This window comes from Triticum urartu, chromosome 1A (genome assembly GCF_056163025.1).
Source record: "Triticum urartu cultivar PI428250 chromosome 1A, HENAU_Tu73, whole genome shotgun sequence".
Lineage (NCBI taxonomy): Eukaryota > Viridiplantae > Streptophyta > Magnoliopsida > Poales > Poaceae > Triticum > Triticum urartu.
The window spans coordinates 29,820,733-29,837,465 of NC_141873.1; the positions used below are offsets into that span (position 1 = coordinate 29,820,733).

Consider the following 16,733-nt stretch of genomic DNA (forward strand, 5'->3'; position numbering starts at 1 on the left):
ACCTCCATTCCTCTCCAAGAAGAGCTCACCTTCATCTGCAACTTGAGCTCTCTCCAGCGCAAATCCGCCTACGGCCTACCAGAATTCATCCAGCGCAAGACCTGCCAGCTTCTAGCTTACCTGTTTCCCTACTTCTTTGCACATCACCATGGAGTGCGACAACAGAGCGCACGTCGCCGCCAACGGCGATGGCTTGTGCGTGGCGCAGCTTGCGCGGGCCGACCCGCTGAACTGGGGGAAGGCGGCGGAGGAGCTGTCTGGGAGCCATCTGGACGCGGTGAAGCGGATGGTGGAGGAGTACCGTAGGCCGGTGGTGACCATGGAGGGCGCCAGCCTGACCATCGCCATGGTCGCCGCGGTGGCCGCCGGCAGCGACACCAGGGTGGAGCTCGACGAGTCCGCCCGCGGCCGCGTAAAGGAGAGCAGCGACTGGGTCATGAACAGCATGGCCAACGGCACCGACAGCTATGGCGTCACCACCGGCTTCGGTGCTACTTCTCACCGGAGGACCAAGGAGGGGGGTGCTCTCCAGAGGGAGCTCATCAGGTACGTATTCATTCAAGTGAACAACTTAGAAATGAGTGATCATCTGTGTGTCTCTGGGTTATATATGGAAGCCTTATTTGTTTTGCCTATTTCTTGTCTCTTCATCAGATTTCTTAACGCCGGAGCCTTCGGCACTGGTGGCCACAACCATGTCCTACCCGCCGCGACGACAAGGGCTGCGATGCTAGTCCGCGTCAACACCCTGCTCCAGGGGTACTCCGGCATCCGCTTCGAGATACTCGAGACGATCGCCAAACTTCTCAACGCCAACGTGACGCCATGCCTGCCACTCCGGGGCACGATTACCGCGTCTGGTGACCTCGTCCCGCTTTCCTATATTGCGGGCCTGGTGACTGGCCGGGCAAACTCCGTGGCCACGGCTCCAGACGGCAGCAAGGTTAACGCAGCCGAGGCGTTCAAGATCGCCGGCATCCAGCATGGCTTCTTCGAGCTGCAGCCCAAGGAAGGGCTTGCCATGGTGAATGGCACGGCTGTTGGCTCGGGGCTTGCGTCCATGGTTCTTTTCGAGGCTAACATCCTCGGCGTCCTTGCTGAGGTTCTGTCGGCAGTTTTCTGCGAGGTCATGAATGGCAAGCCGGAGTACACCAACCACTTGACCCACAAACTGAAGCACCACCCTGGGCAGATTGAGGCTGCCGCCATCATGGAGCACATCCTTGAAGGAAGCTCCTACATGGCACTTGCGAAGAAGCTTGGTGAGCTCGACCCATTAATGAAGCCAAAGCAAGACAGGTATGCGCTTCGCACTTCGCCGCAGTGGCTTGGCCCCCAAATTGAGGTCATCCGTGCTGCCACGAAGTCGATTGAGCGGGAGATCAACTCCGTCAACGACAACCCACTCATCGACGTCTCCCGTGGCAAGGCCATCCACGGCGGAAACTTTCAAGGCACGCCTATCGGCGTGTCCATGGACAACACAAGGCTCGCCATTGCCGCGATCGGCAAGCTCATGTTTGCGCAGTTCACGGAGCTGGTGAATGACTTCTACAACAACGGTTTGCCTTCAAACCTCTCTGGCGGCCGCAACCCGAGCTTGGACTATGGCCTCAAGGGTGCTGAGATAGCCATGGCCTCGTACTGCTCTGAGCTCCAGTTCCTAGGCAACCCGGTGACCAACCATGTCCAGAGCGCGGAGCAACACAATCAAGACGTCAACTCTCTCGGTCTCATATCTGCTAGGAAGACCGCCGAATCCATTGACATACTAAAGCTCATGTCCTCTACATTCTTGGTCGCGTTGTGCCAGGCCATTGACCTCCGCCACCTCGAGGAAAATGTCAAGGATGCGGTCAAGAGCTGTGTGAAGACGGTGGCCAGGAAAACACTAAGCACCAACAACAATGGTCATCTCCACAATGCACGCTTCTGCGAGAAGGACCTGCTGCTCACAATCGACCGCGAGGCGGTATTCACGTACGCAGACGACCCTTGCAGCGCCAACTATCCACTGATGCAGAAGATGCGAGCTGTTCTTGTGGAGCACGCCCTGGCCAATGGTGATGCCGAGCACGATGTGGAGACATCGGTTTTTGCCAAGCTTGCCATGTTTGAGCAGGAGCTCCGTGTTGTGCTGCCAAAGGAGGTCGAGGCTGCCCGGAGTGCTGTGGAGAATGGCATCGCTGCGCAGCAGAACCGCATCACCGAGTGCCGGTCGTACCCGCTCTACCGGTTCGTCCGCAACGAGCTTGGGACTGAGTACTTGACTGGGGAGAAGACGCGATCTCCTGGCGAAGAGGTGGACAAGGTGTTCATCGCCATGAACCAGGGAAAGCACATCGACGCGCTGCTCGAGTGCCTCAAGGAGTGGAATGGTGAACCCCTACCTATCTGCTGAACAACCTATCAGAATTTGAAGAGAAGATAGTGTGCTTCAGATTTTAAAGGCTCGGAATGTTCTTAGTTGATAAGTGAAAATAATGTTTTTCCATTGTATTTTCTAGAAAGGTTATGTTTGAAAACTCGTTCTTACAGAGCTGCCATGTTGTTGCGAAAATATCAACTGCATGAATTAAGTGGTATATATATAGCCAGTACAACTTCTGTGATGTAAGTTAAAAAGGTATAGTATAAACATTCCTGATAGAAGTACTGGTTCCTTTTTTGAGATTAAATGGTCTGGTGGAGGCTACTCTGAACAGTGCAAAGAGTCTATCGTTCGCATGCCATTGCCATTACGGTGTGAGGACTAAGGACACGGTGCATCAATAATTCAAAGTTGGTGCAAGGGCTACTACTCCCTCTGTTCTAAATTACTCGTCGCAGAAATGAATGTATCTAGAACTAAAGTACATCTAGATACATCCATACTTACGACAAGTAATTCGGAACGAAGGGAGTAGATAGCAGACCGGCAAAAGGTGCCTACAAAGTCACTGGACTGTGGTGTCTTCGTAGTTGCAATGCCTTCTCTGAATTTTTATTTTGTTTCACTTTTCTGTTTACAAATTTCAGTCTGGCATAGTAATGAATAAGGATTGCAATCTTTTGGTTTTCCTGCTCTGATGCAAATGATCTGTCTGTCTATGTTCTGAAAGGTCACGGAAAAAAGAAGGCTGAAAGAGAATTCAAAATCAACATGCAGATAAACATATGACCCGGAATACACTAAATCCGTAGCTTATTCATTTAAATTGATATTCACAACGATTTTGCAATCTTGTCCTAGGTACCGTGCTTACAACTGCCACAAGTCTAATAGGACTATAGATAACTGAATGAAACCAGAAGAAGAAAAACATCAATCTTCTTGGTATTTGCTTTGCATAGAACACAGGGATCTTCGGGTTTCCAGAGATCACATAATGATGTTCTAATTCTAGTGTTACTGTGCTTACTTATGACACTTGACAATGAAAGAACATAGTGAACAAAACCATAATCCAGAAGGAACATATAATTCTTCTTGCTATTTTCATAGCACAATTAGCCTGGGACATATAAGTCCAGTCGAAACAGCCAAAATAAAATGGGAATAAAAACCTTCCTGGCGCCTTAGGTGTTCATAGGAAAGACACGACTGATGTGCTGAAAGAACCACGGCTTTATGTCAATATATAGTTAGATAGATTTCTCAAACAAAAAAAAAACTAGATAGATTTGTTTGGATCTAATTTAATTAAACTTCCTCGTCTCTCCTTGATGATTTTTCATGACACCAGGGTGGATGCAAAGGAGACATAAAGGGGCGGTATATAGAAAATAAATGAACAAAAACACAAGAAACGACACCAACCTTGTTATATGATTTGCATAGCACACAATTATCCTGTGGCTTCCAAGGTGTCTGTCGCATATTGATGTTCTTTAGAAATACTCGCATGTTGAATTTGCAATCCCGGTGTTGTCAGGCTCTAACAATCAGAGAATACAGTAAATGGACAAAACCACAAAGAACAAATATTCCTTGTCTGTATATAGCACAACTGGCATGTGACTCATAATCCAGTAAGAAAACAAGACAAAATAAAATCCTTCATGGCGCCTAGATGATCATACGGAAGACATAACTGAACCAGGTTCACAAACAAAGTATTTAAGAAGAAGAAAACGAAGAGCTGGAAGCATGATGATATAGCTAGATAGAGTTGCTTGATTTGTAATTTAATTCAGCCTCCTAATCTCTCCTTGGCGATTTTTCATGACGCCAGGTCGGTGCCTCCTCCGACCCGGTGGATGCAGTGGAGCGTAGTCTTCGTCTTCGTCGTAGTCCTCATCAACCTCCTCCTCGTAGGTGACTATGCCCTTGTTTTTCAGCTGTTGCCTGTAGTCTTTCTGTGTCTCGAGCATCCTCCGTTGCATGTCCTCCACGACCTCATCCGTATTGGCCCTGGTGGCATAATAGCATGCGGCCAGCTCTGGGCACTTTTTGATAACGCTATCTGGCCACACTCCGTCCTTTGGGGCAACGGCTTGTAACTCATGACATATTTCACATCGCTCTCAGGCACCACACGCAGGATCTTCTTTTTCTTCTTTTGTGCTGGATCTGCAGGGCTGCCTGCCGACTCGACCGACGGCTTGTCACCACCCACCTTGATTTCTTGATCCTGCAAATCCACCACCTCCTTCTCCTCGACGGAACTTGAAGATGAAGTTGCCATTGGGATCTGCACTGCGATAAATTGTTCGGGTGAGAAACCAGGCGCCTCTGGACGCATATTTATACAGGGGCGAGGGCGAGCGATTCGATTCGAATCCCATCGGAAGTCTGCTCGACTCCTTGTCGGAGTCCAAGTCCTAAAATCGATATATATACTTCAAAACAAAAGAGTATCTATCCGATTCGCCGCCGCAGTCGGCAGAAGATCATCCGGATCACAGCTGTGGATTTTCCGTCTAAGGAGGATCAGGTGAGGATTCTCAAGTTCGGTATGAGCAGGGTCACCGGGACTAGTTTTGTGCTTGAGTTTGATAAATGGACCAAGAAAGAGCCACAAGGCACGCCTTTAACACAGATTTGGGTTCGTTTCTCTGGTGCTCCCTCTGACCCTCTGGACAGCTTCTTGGTCACTTGGAGCCTGGGTTCTTTGATTGGTAGGACTGAGCAGGTGGATATGCAGTTCACTCGGGCTCATGGGGTGGCACGGCTGCTTGTCAGTGTAGCCAATATTCAGTTCTTGCCAGACGTGGTGCCTTGGACTTACGCGGGTGTTTTATATCAGTTGGACGTTGAGTATGAGGATCCTAATCTTTTCAATGAGTTTGAGGATGATAACCCCATGGACACTTCTGAGGGCGGAGGGGGTTCGGGGAACCAGGATGATATAGCTAAGAGTGATGATGATAAGGCTAAGGGGCCTTCGGGGCAGTCTGATAATGGTGACTCCGCCCCTGTTGGGACTTCCAGGACAGTTCCGACTACCACTCTTCAGCTTGGCTCTTTTGGAGCGTTCTCGGCTCCGCCGAGGGTGTCGTGTGACAGGGTCCGTTCTGCGTCCACGGTGCCTAGTTTGCGGGTGTCGAGGTCTGCTGATGGCGGAGGTGCTTCGGGGCAGGATGGCCCGCCTTCGGTTGTGTCCTCTCCTTCGACACAGGCTGAGGCGGCCGAGCCGGTGGTCATGGGAGGAGAGGGCCAGCAGGAGGCTCGGCCCTCTGGGCCTTTGACGCTGGCGGTCCCAAGGGTCGGCGCGGCCCCCTTGGTGAGGTCGCCGGTTTGCGGGGGAGCGGGCGCGCAGGAGGCCGTCGTTTCCACTTCGGTTGCTCTGGAGGGCAGGCTGGGTGGTTTGGTTGCTGCGGCACCGGACTCCCTGGACCGCGCTAAGCCGAGTTCACCGGTCGCGGGCGTCGGCGGGGTGGCAGTCCATGGGCCCTGCGAGCTCTCATCGCCGTTGGATGTGGCTCCGGTGGCCCCGGCGCTGGTCACCGCTGTTGGGGGACGGGCAGGAGGCTCTTCCCCCAGCGCAGCTTCTCGCGAGGAGGTCATCGCTTTCGGTGGGATCCCGGATCCTGTCTCTGCAGGAAGACGGGTCAGCGGGAGACTGCAGGAGCAACCGGATGGTGATGACATGCAGCTCAGGTGCGCGCTGAGGGCGGCCAAGCTGCGTGACGTCGAGCATTCTACTGGTATGTCTGTTAACAAGTCTAATTCTATTATGCATTTTACCAATGATGAGATTGTGCAAAATGCGAACCAATTAGGAGTATCTCTTGGTAATAATGATCTAGAGATTTCTAAATCTGTTAATGATATGCTAGATTTGGAAGCTGAACGAGCGTTAGATTTGATTCGTAACATGGCGGCGGTTAGGCCGATGAATGAATCGGAGATTGATGCGCTTGGGGTTAGAGTTCTAGATGGTTTGTGTGCTGATCTTGATCCTGCGGTACAGGAGGCGGAGGAGGAGGATGGGTATGGCCTCCCTGAAACTTCTCACCTTGAGGATGAGTCTTTGGTGATTGAGGATCATTCCGAACGTGCCGAACCCTCTGATGTTCGCGTTAAGCCGAAACGGACCTGGAAACGGAAGGTTTATCCGGTGTCGGCTGTGCGTAGAAGTGCTAGGATCCGTACCTCTAAAAAAATTCATGATGAAATATGAGAGGCATCTTTTGGAACAGCAGAGGTCTTAAGGACTTGGCTAAAAGACAGTTTCTAGCAGAGGCTTCTCTTGAACATCATTTAGACTTTATTGCTTTGTCCGAGACTGGACGAGGTAATTTTTCTCCACAATTTCTTAGTACCTTATCTGGGGGGGGGGGTTGATTTTGACTGGCACTGTCTCCCACCTCGAGGAAGATCCGGTGGGGTTTTACTTGGGGTTAAGTGTGAAACGTTGGAGGTTCGGAGTGTAGTGCTGGGTGAGTTTGCGGTAAAGTTTCGGGTCAGAACTAAAGCGGATGGGTTTGATTGGGTTTTGGTGGCAGTCTATGGGGCTGCGCAACCAGATCTCAAGCCAGATTTCTTGGCTGATTTGGTTCGTGTTTGCGGTAACGAGCAACCACCCGTCTTAGTGGGTGGGGATTTTAACATTATTCGAAGAAAGGAGGAAAAGAATAATGACAACTTTGACGGCAGATGGTCGTTTATGTTCAATACTATCATAGAAAGCTTGGATCTCAGAGAGATAGAGCTTTCAGGTAGGAAATTCACTTGGGCAAACTCGCTACCGGTTCCGACTTTTGAGAAGCTCGATCGTGTTTTGGCGAGCGTCGATTGGGAACAGAAGTTTCCTCTGGTAACGGTGCAGGCATTGACACGAGGTATCTCGGATCACACACCGTTACTAGTCGACTCTGGAGCTCAAACTCATATGGGTAATAAGAATATTTTTTCCTTCGAACTTGCCTGGTTTGAAAGAGAAGGGTTTATTGAGTTGTTAGCTAGAGAGTGGGCTAAAGACTCGGGGGGGGGGGGGGGGGGAAGGTCACCCATTGAGCGGTGGCAGTGCAAGATTCGTCATCTTCGAAGGTTCCTTCGTGGATGGGCTAAGCACACGAATGGGATATATAAGGCTGAGAAGGAAAGACTCCTTATGCTTATTCATTCCCTTGAGTTAAAAGCTGAAACCTCTATTTTAGATACTTCCGAGCTGAAGTCTAAAGTGGAGGCCGAGTTGAGGTTGAAAGCACTTCTCCGCGAGGAGGAATTGAAATGGGCTTTGAGAGCTAAGGTTCGTAAGGTTGTCCAAGGAGAGGACAACACTCAATTCTTTCATATGATTGCTAATGGAAAGCATCGTAAGAAGAGAATTTTTCAATTAGAACAAGATGAAGGGACGATAGTTGGTCAGGAAAACCTGAAAGTTTACATTACCAACTATTATAAGCAGTTGTTTGGCTCTCCGGAAGAGAGTTTTGTGTCTCTGGATGAGTCAAGAGTTGAGGATGTTTCCCAACTTGAGACGGAAGAGAATGAGATTTTGACTGCTCCTTTCACGGAGAAAGAGGTGTTTGAGGCTATTTCACAAATGAAGAACAATAAAGCGCCAGGACCAGATGGGTTTCCGGCGGAGTTCTACAAAAACTGCTGGCATTTTATTAAGGGTGACCTCTAGCCGATGTTTCATGATTTGTTCAATGGTCAGCTTCATTTGTTCAAGCTCAATTTTGGAACGATAACTCTTCTTCCTAAGAAGACGGAGGCTATTCGCATTGAGCAGTTCAGGCCTATCTGTTTGCTTAATGTCAGTTTCAAAATTTTCACCAAGGTTGGCACGAACAGACTCACACAGATTGCGCATTCAGTTGTGCAACTGTCCCAGACCGCTTTCATGCCAGACAGAAATATCCTTGAAGGGGTGGTCGTCTTGCATGAAACGCTCCATGAGATTCACTCAAAAAAACTAGATGGTGTGGTTTTTAAAGTGGATTTTGAAAAAGCATACGATAAAGTTAAATGGCCGTTCCTTCAACAGGCGTTGCGTATGAAAGGATTTGACAAGGCCTGGAGAGACCAGATTGAGTCCTTTACGCAAAAAGGGAGTGTAGGGATTAAAGTGAATGATGATATAGATCACTATTTCCAGACACATAAAGGACTAAGGCAAGGAGATCCCATGTCACCGATTCTATTTAACATAGTGGTTGATATGTTATCCATTTTAATAGGTCGGGCTAAGGATGCGGGGCAGGTTTCGGGCTTGGTTCCGCACCTAGTTGTTGGTGGTATCTCCATTCTGCAGTATGCCGATGATACAATCATCTTTATGGAGCATGACTTGGTGAAAGCAAGGAACATGAAGCTTGTGTTGTGCTTATTTGAACAATTGTCTGGTCTCAAGATTAACTTCCATAAGAGCGAACTGTTTTGCTTTGGAAGAGCTAATGAGGACCAGGAGGTGTATAAGCAATTGTTCGGATGTGAGTTGGGTTCGCTACCGTTTACATACCTAGGTATACCCATTCACCATCGTAAGCTGACGAACAAGGAGTGGAAATGCATCGAGGATCGTTTTGAAAAGAAACTGAGCTGTTGGAAAGGGAAGCTCATGTCATATGGAGGTCGATTAATTCTGATTAATTCGGTCTTAACCAGTATGCCCATGTTTCTTTTATCCTTTTTTGAGGTCCCGGTGGGGGTCAGGAAGAGGTTAGACTTTTATCGATCTCGTTTCTTTTGGCAGAATGATGAGTTGAAACGAAAGTATAGGCTTGCAAAATGGGATATCATCTGTAGGCCGAAGGACCAAGGCGGTCTAGGCATTGAAAATCTAGAGCTCAAGAATAGATATCTCCTTAGCAAGTGGCTATTTAAACTCTCGTCCGAGACAGAGGCTACATAGGCTCAGATTCTGCGGAATAAGTATCTTCAGGCTAAAACTTTGGCTCAGGTGACTGTGCGCCCGAATGATTCTCCGTTTTGGAATGGGTTGATGAGAGTCAAGCCCCTATTCTTTAACAGGATGAAAATCTTAGTCGGTGATGGGGCTAATACGAGGTTCTGGGAGGATACGTGGCTTGGGGAGACGCCTCTGGCACTTCAATATCCTACTCTGTATAACATTGTTCAATGTTGAGAAGCCTATGTTGCAACTGTCTTACAGTCCACGCCTCTCAATATTAGCTTCCGGAGGACGCTAGTAGGCCATCGGTGGGAGGCTTGGCTTCATCTTGTACGAAGGTTGATGGATGTCCAGCTGTCTCAGCAGCCAGATAGATTGTTTTGGAAACTAACTAAGGACGGCAGGTTCTCGGTCAAATCCATGTATCTGGATGTCATAAACACTAGTGTCATTCCTTGCTCGAAGCACGTCTGGAAAGTTAAGGTACCTTTGCGAATCAAAGTGTTTATGTGGTTTGTGCATAAACAAGTGATTTTGACAAAAGATAACCTGACAAAACGCAATTGGGTGGGTTCTGCTAGGTGTAGCTTTTGTGATTGTAACGAAACTATAAGGCACCTCTTTCTAGATTGTCCGCTGGCTAAGATTCTTTGGCGTTCGATTCATATTGCTTTTAATATTACTCCACCTACCTCTATCAATATGTTATTTGGAACATGGCTTGATGGGGTTAACTTGGATGTAGCAAGACACATTCGTGTCGGAGTGTGTGCCTTGTTATGGGCAGTATGGAACTGCAGAAACGATTTTGTTTTTAACAGAAAAACGAACTTTCACTTTTTGCAGGTTATCTTCAGGGCCACAGCATTAATCCGTATGTGGTCGTTTCTCACTCCGACGGAGGCCAGGGGGCGTTTGGCTACTGCGTCTACCCGATGGGAGATGGTAGCTCGGGGTATTTTCAACCGGTTTGGATGACGGTCATGTAATAGGATAGGCATGTAGTGCTCCTATTTTATTTGCCAGCCGGTTGTGGCTTTCTTGATTAGGCTCGCTGGAGCAGCTTGTTTTATTTTCGTACCTTCAGATATTCGACATTTTTGTGACTACTTTTGTTTTTAATTATAGGCCGTATGCATCTTTCTGATGCAGAGGCCTGGGGTAATACCCCTTTTCTAAAAAAAGATCTGGAACTAGTATTCTTATTAGGATTGGAATCGGGTACACGAATACGAAGCAGAAATCAGGGACATAACTAAATCAAACATGAATACGAAGCATTTACTTGTTTTTTTTTTGTGGGCAACTGATAGGGAGTGAATTGCAGAAAACATAAACATTGAAGACTAGGGTTGCAGAAACCACAATTCTACAGTTTTATACCCAAAACCACTAATTCCATCTCATTGCAAAAACCAGCCCCCCTTCCTTCGGCGCTCCCGCGAGTGATAAATGTACTGGTTCCATTTTTGAGATCAAATGGTCTGGTGGAGGCACACGGAATTTAATCTATCGTGCAAAGAATCTATCGTTCGCATGCCATTGCCATTACGGTGTGGGGCTGAGCCGTTGAGGACACGATGCATCAAGAAATCAAAGATGGTGCGAGGGCTAGTAGATTGCAGATCAGAAAGTAAAAGAATGTGCCTACAAAATATCTGGACTGTGTGGTGTCTTCGTAGTTGTGCTAGTTACATTAACACGATGCAAAACCTTCTCTGAATTTTTATTTTGCTTCAGCTTTCTATTCTGAATTTTTATTTTGCTTCAGCTTTCTGTTTACAAAATTTCAGTCTGACATGTAATGGAATAAAAAATGCAGAGTCGTTTGGTTTTCCTGCTCTGATACAGATGACCTGTCTCTCTGTGCTCTGATGCAGATATAGTATTCGTAGAGTACATTATATGGGAGGGAGGGAGTAGTTTCTAATCACAGAAATAAGAGGGCTGAAAGAGAGTTCAAAATCAGCAGGAATACACTAAATCCATAGGTGATTTTCATAATGATTTTGCAATCTTGTTCTTGGTCGTGCTTACAACTCCACAAGTCTAATAGCATTATAGATAACTGAATGAAACCACAAGAAAAAAATTATATCTTCTTGGTATTTGATTTGCATAGATCACATGGATCTGGGGGTTTCCAGAGATCACATGATGATGTTATAATTCCAGTGTTACTGCACTTACTTACGACTCTTAACAACGAAAGAATACAGTAAATGAACAAAACCACAAGGAACATATAATGTTTCTTCGTATTTGCATAGCACAATTGGCATGGGACATATCTCCAGTCGAAATAGGCAAAATAAAATAAGGATAAAACCTTCCTGGCGCCTTAGATGTTCATAGGAAAGACACTGAACCGCGGTCACAAACAAAGGAACAAAACACTGATGAGCTGAAAGAACCACGACCATATGTCAATATAGCTAGATTGATTTCTCAAAAATAAAAAGACCTAGATAGATTTGTTCGGATCTGATTTAATTCAGCTTCCTTGTCTCTCCTTGGTGATTCTTCGTGACGCCAGGGCGGTGTCTCCTACGCCCTGGTGGATGCAAAGGTGCATAGTCTTTCTCTTCGTTGTAGTCCTCGTCGACCTCCACCTCGTAGGTGACTATGCCCTTGGCCTCCAGCTGTTGCGCGTAGTCTTTCTGCAGCTCTAGCATCTCACGTTCATTGCTGTCCGCGACCTGGGCTGTGTCGGCCTTCATCATATAATAGCTTGCCGGCTGCCGCCATCTCCGGGAACATTCTGATCATATCTGCTGGCAACTCTACCGTGTAGGGCTTCGGCTTATAACTCATGACATATTTCACCTCGCTCGCTGGCACCACACACAAGATCTTCTTCTTCTTCTTCTTGGTCGTCGCAGTTGCGGTCGTCGTCTCTGCGGCGGTTGCGCCCGGCTTGACTGCCGACGGCTCCTCGTCGTTAGCCGCCATGTTTTCCCGAACCTGCGAATCCAGCATCTTCTCGGAGAGTTAATTGCAAGGAGATACCACACTTGCGCGCGTTGTGACGAGTCAGTACCACTGCTCGTGCATGTCGCAGTTCAGTACCACTATTCGGCCTAACCGTTACAAAATGGGCTGACAGACGTATAAGTGTGTATTGACCATGTATCTGACAGACTGGGCCCACCTGTCAGGTGACACGGTGGCCAATCGGCGCGTGCCCGATGCGCTGACTAGGACGAGGCTGGTGCGGTCGAACCGAGCCGGATCCCACCCGATGAACCAGGCGAACCCTATCCTCTTTCTCCCCTCTCCATCTCCTCTCTCCCCGTGGATCTCAGGCGATGGCTGCGGCGACCCCTAGCGGCGGCGGTGTCGTGGGCAACTACGACGACCTTCCCGGCCTGGGGAGCGATGACCACGTGGGGCTGGACTGCTCCAGGTCGTCCAACTCCACCGACGACGAGGAAGAGGAGGAGGAGGCGCCCCTGTCCATGGAGCAACGGTTGCGGCTCGCTGAGATGTGGTTGGCCAACCCAACCACAAGCCATCACTGGACCAGTGGAGCGGATGGAGTGTTGTAAGTCCCTCGTTTTTAATTTTGTCTGTTCATATCATAGGGCTAGGGTTAGTGTTCTTAAAGCAGGTGTAAATCTATGGCAAATGACCAGTGGGCAGCAAACACATCCAGTCAACTTGGACATGCATACATGTGGTTGTAGAAAGTGGGACCTGTCTGGCATACCATGCAACCATGTTGTATCTGCCATTAACAAGGCAAAAAGATTTCCAGAGGACTATGTTTCTATATTCTTCAAAAAACCTTTTTACATAGCATCCTATGAGCCTATGATATATCCTGTCCCTGGTGAACATGACTGGACAAAGACAGCTAGCCCAGACATAGATCCACCTGATTTTCATGTGAAGAGAGGAAGGAAAAAAGAGAAGAGGATAAAGGGCAGGTTTGAAGTTCCAAGGCCAAAGGACAGTTCTAGAATGGCCACTATAACATGTAATAATTGTGGACTTTAAGGACACAGGTACACCAACTGCAAGGTTCAACTGAAACCAGAGCTGGCTATGAGGAAAAACAAGCATGTGGTAATCCCTTGTTAATTAGTTTTATGGTTTCTTGTACTGTATTTTTAGTAAATACCATGTTTGACTTACTAACATGTTTCTTTTTGTTTGCAAGGCACCTGCAAGATCAAGGAATGCTCATGAAGCTACTCCACCTGCAAGATCACAACCCCCACCTGCATCTGGTGGTAGATCTGCTTCTGCAAGGGCATCTGGTGCTAGATCTTCTGCTGGAAGGGCATCTGGGGCTAGATCTTCTGCTACAAGGGCATCTGGGGCTAGATCTTCTGCTGCAAGAGACCAAAGGCCATTCTTTGCTCCAAGATCTGCCTCTGGAGCTTCAACTTCTGGTGCATCTGATGACCCAATAAATCATTCTGGATGGATGTCCTTTTTTAATGCCAGTAGGGGAGGAAGGAACTGATTGTCATGAGGGTGCATCTGGGTTATGCTACTTGAAACCAGTTTGATGAGTACTAAGTTATGTGAACTAAGTTTGTTTTCATCTTGGTCATGTGCATCATATTTTGAACTATGTTATGTGTGCATCTGGGTTATGTTTGTGAACAATGTTATGAAGTGATGATTACTAAGTTTGTTATGAAGTGATGATTACTAAGTTTGTTATGATGTGATGAGTACTAGGTTTTTTATGATGTGATGAGTACTAGGTTTGATATGATGTGATGAGTACTAGGTTTGATATGATGTGATGAGTACTAAGTTTGTTATGATGTGATGAGTTAAGTTTCATATGATGTGATGAGTTAAGTTTCATATGATGTGATGGCTAACCACAATGGTTTAGGGGGTTCTCGACGTCGACGGAGCCTAAATGGCTAACAACTATGGTTTAGGGGGTTCTCGATGTCGACGGAGCCTAAATGGCTAACCACTATGGTTTAGGGTGTTCTCGACGTCGACGGAGCCTAAATGGCTAACCACTATGGTTTAGGGGGTTCTCGACGTCGATGGAGCCTAAATGGCTAACTACTATGGTTTAGGGGGTTCTCGACGTCGACGGAGCCTAAATGGCTAACCACTATGGTTTAGGGGGTTCTCGACGTCGACGGAGCCTAAATGGCTAACCACTATGGTTTAGGGGGTTCTCGACGTCGACGGAGCCTAAATGGCTAACCACTATGGTTTAGGGGGTTCTCGACGTCGACGGAGCCTAAATGGCTAACCACTATGGTTTAGGGGTTTCTCGATGTCGACGCAGCCTAAATGGCTAACCACTATGGTTTAGGGGTTCTCGACGTCGACGCAGCCTAAATGGCTAACCACTATGGTTTAGGGGTTTCTCGACGTCGACGCAGCCTAAATGGCTAACCACTATGGTTTAGTGGTTCTCGACGTCGACGGAGCCTAAATGGCTAACCACTATGGTTTAGGGGGTTCTCGACGTCGATGGAGGCTAAATGGCTAACCACTATAGTTTAGGGGTTTCTCGACGTCGACGGAGCCTAAATGGCTAACCACTATGGTTTAGGAGGTTCTCGACGTCGACGGAGGCTAAATGGCTAACCACTATGGTTTAGGGGTTTCTCGACGTCGGCGGAGCCTAAATGGCTAACAACTATGGTTTAGGGGTTCTCGACGTCGACGGAGCCTAAATGGCTAACCACTATGGTTTAGGGGTTTCTCGACGTCGACGGAGCCTAAGGGTGTGTTTGGTTGAGGAACCAACTGTCACGGAATGGAATGGTTCCATTCCAGAAGAATGGGTCGGTTCCGTTCCTATGTTTAGTAGGTGGAAAAAAGTAGAACAGGTTGGTTCCGTTCCAGTGTTTGGTTTGGAAGAATGGAATGAAAAATTGAATAACAGAAATTCAAAAATTCGGCAGCATTTCATTTGTATTTTCAAGAAAAACAACACAATAATATATATTGACATAGAACACAATTATCAGCAATAATATCATAAGGTAGAATCAGGTAGCAAGTTCATTTGGCACATCCAAAAGCAATCAGGCAATAATATCATAAGGTAGAATCAGGTAGCAAGTTCATTTGGCACATCCAAAAGCAATCAGCCAATACATGTCTCTCACATACAGCCATACAAGTTCACATTCCAAATATCCTAAAGCAATCCAATGGCACTACAGTCATACAAGTCAAGTTCACATACTTGACAACCATACAACCATATCGAATTTAGAAGTTCTTCTTCACATACCTACTCACCCAAACAGATTTGTTGGTTTCGAAAAGCTTCATGAAGGCTCTTGCCGTCTTGGGGTTGTCAACGAGATGAGCATAGTAGTGGGCAAGGTGCTCTTCATCAAATTCTTTCAAACTAGAGACTACATCCCAAAGGTCATCGGGTATATCATCATCATCTCCACCAGATTTCACAAGAGCTTCAGCCACTAGTTTAAAACCATCTTTGAGAATGGCACCTAGTGGATCCTCTAGAACTTTCACCACCTTGGCCTTATTTTTTGATGGTCCTTTGGGGTGAGAAGACTCACCAACTTGCGGTGACGTGTTGATCTCACCATTCACCTCACCATTCTCCTCATCATCAACGTCAATAGAAAGGAGATCATTTCCAGACCTTGCATTCATCCCCTTAGCCCCGATTGTTCCAAAAATGGTCGCCATGGCATGATAGTGTTCAATTGGGTTATTCAAGAAGGGAGCATCAGGTTTGTGGGTCTACAAAAAATTTGCAAGTCATTAGCATAATGAAGGCAGAAAATGGGATGATATTGTTCATATTACAAGAAGCTTACCATACAGTGACCTGCATAGTGTTCTTCGCTGAGCCTAATTGTGCAAGTATCTTCATCCCATAGAGCTCCACTTAAATTCTTCAAATTGACAACCCTGACCCAAATCTTCCTCCACTTCTTGAGATGGTTTCTAACTTGATCAGAGGTGATAGCTAGCTTGAATTGCTCGTTCAAAACAGCAGCACATTGTTTGAGATGTGTCTCCCTGAATCCACTAGAAGTTCTCTTCCCTTTAGCAACAAGGTCAGCCAAAAAACCTAGCATAGTGTTGGTCATGGAAGTGGTCCATACCATGACCCCACTTTTCCCAGAGACCCCACTTGCAGCGGTAACTTCAACATTGTCCATTTCTGTTCAGCCATCAAAAAATTGCAAAAGAATGGACTAAAGCATCACAAACACATGATTTAAACATATATAAGATACAATCTGCCCAGCCATCAAAATGTTACAATAAAATGGATGAAATCATCACAAATATATTGTTTGACATAATAAATACCACAACTTGTCCAGCCATCAAATAAATACAAAGGTAGTTCCTTAAACATTAGAAATACATAGTGCGGTGCACTCATAAATTTGCATACATGAGTTGCCTATCTTCCCACATTTGGGTGGCAATTTGTAGCCTATGGTCTACCAAGGCCCTATTGTC

At 46.9% G+C, this 16,733-nt stretch overlaps 2 protein-coding genes across 2 annotated transcripts; one reads left to right on the top strand and one right to left on the bottom strand.

Annotated features, from left to right (window-relative positions):
- The first annotated feature begins 4 nt into the window (after positions 1-4).
- LOC125544174 (phenylalanine ammonia-lyase) lies at positions 5-2,671 on the top strand. The gene is made up of 2 exons (XM_048707765.2): positions 5-546; positions 655-2,671. The coding sequence occupies exons 1-2, from the start codon at positions 149-151 to the stop codon at positions 2,399-2,401; spliced, it is 2,145 nt and encodes a 714-aa protein (XP_048563722.1). The 5' UTR covers positions 5-148; the 3' UTR covers positions 2,402-2,671.
- Positions 2,672-15,473: 12,802 nt separating this feature from the next.
- LOC147988724 (uncharacterized) lies at positions 15,474-16,423 on the bottom strand. Its single transcript, XM_087545779.1, has 2 exons — positions 16,076-16,423; positions 15,474-15,998 (listed from the first exon to the last, which is right to left on the bottom strand). The coding sequence occupies exons 1-2, from the start codon at positions 16,421-16,423 to the stop codon at positions 15,495-15,497; spliced, it is 852 nt and encodes a 283-aa protein (XP_087401905.1). The 3' UTR covers positions 15,474-15,494.
- Positions 16,424-16,733: the final 310 nt, after the last annotated feature.

What these genes read in the sequence shown, in the direction of transcription:
- LOC125544174 (XM_048707765.2), top strand. Translation starts at nt 149, where the DNA reads ATGGAGTGCGACAACAGAGCGCACGTCGCCGCCAACGGCGATGGCTTG. An exon ending in CTCCAGAGGGAGCTCATCAG is followed by an intron (nt 547 to 654) that starts GTACGTATTCAT and finishes TCTCTTCATCAG; the next exon opens with ATTTCTTAACGCCGGAGCCT.
- LOC147988724 (XM_087545779.1), bottom strand. Translation starts at nt 16,423, where the DNA reads ATGGACAATGTTGAAGTTACCGCTGCAAGTGGGGTCTCTGGGAAAAGT. An exon ending in ACTATGCAGGTCACTGTATG is followed by an intron (nt 15,999 to 16,075) that starts GTAAGCTTCTTG and finishes AATTTTTTGTAG; the next exon opens with ACCCACAAACCTGATGCTCC.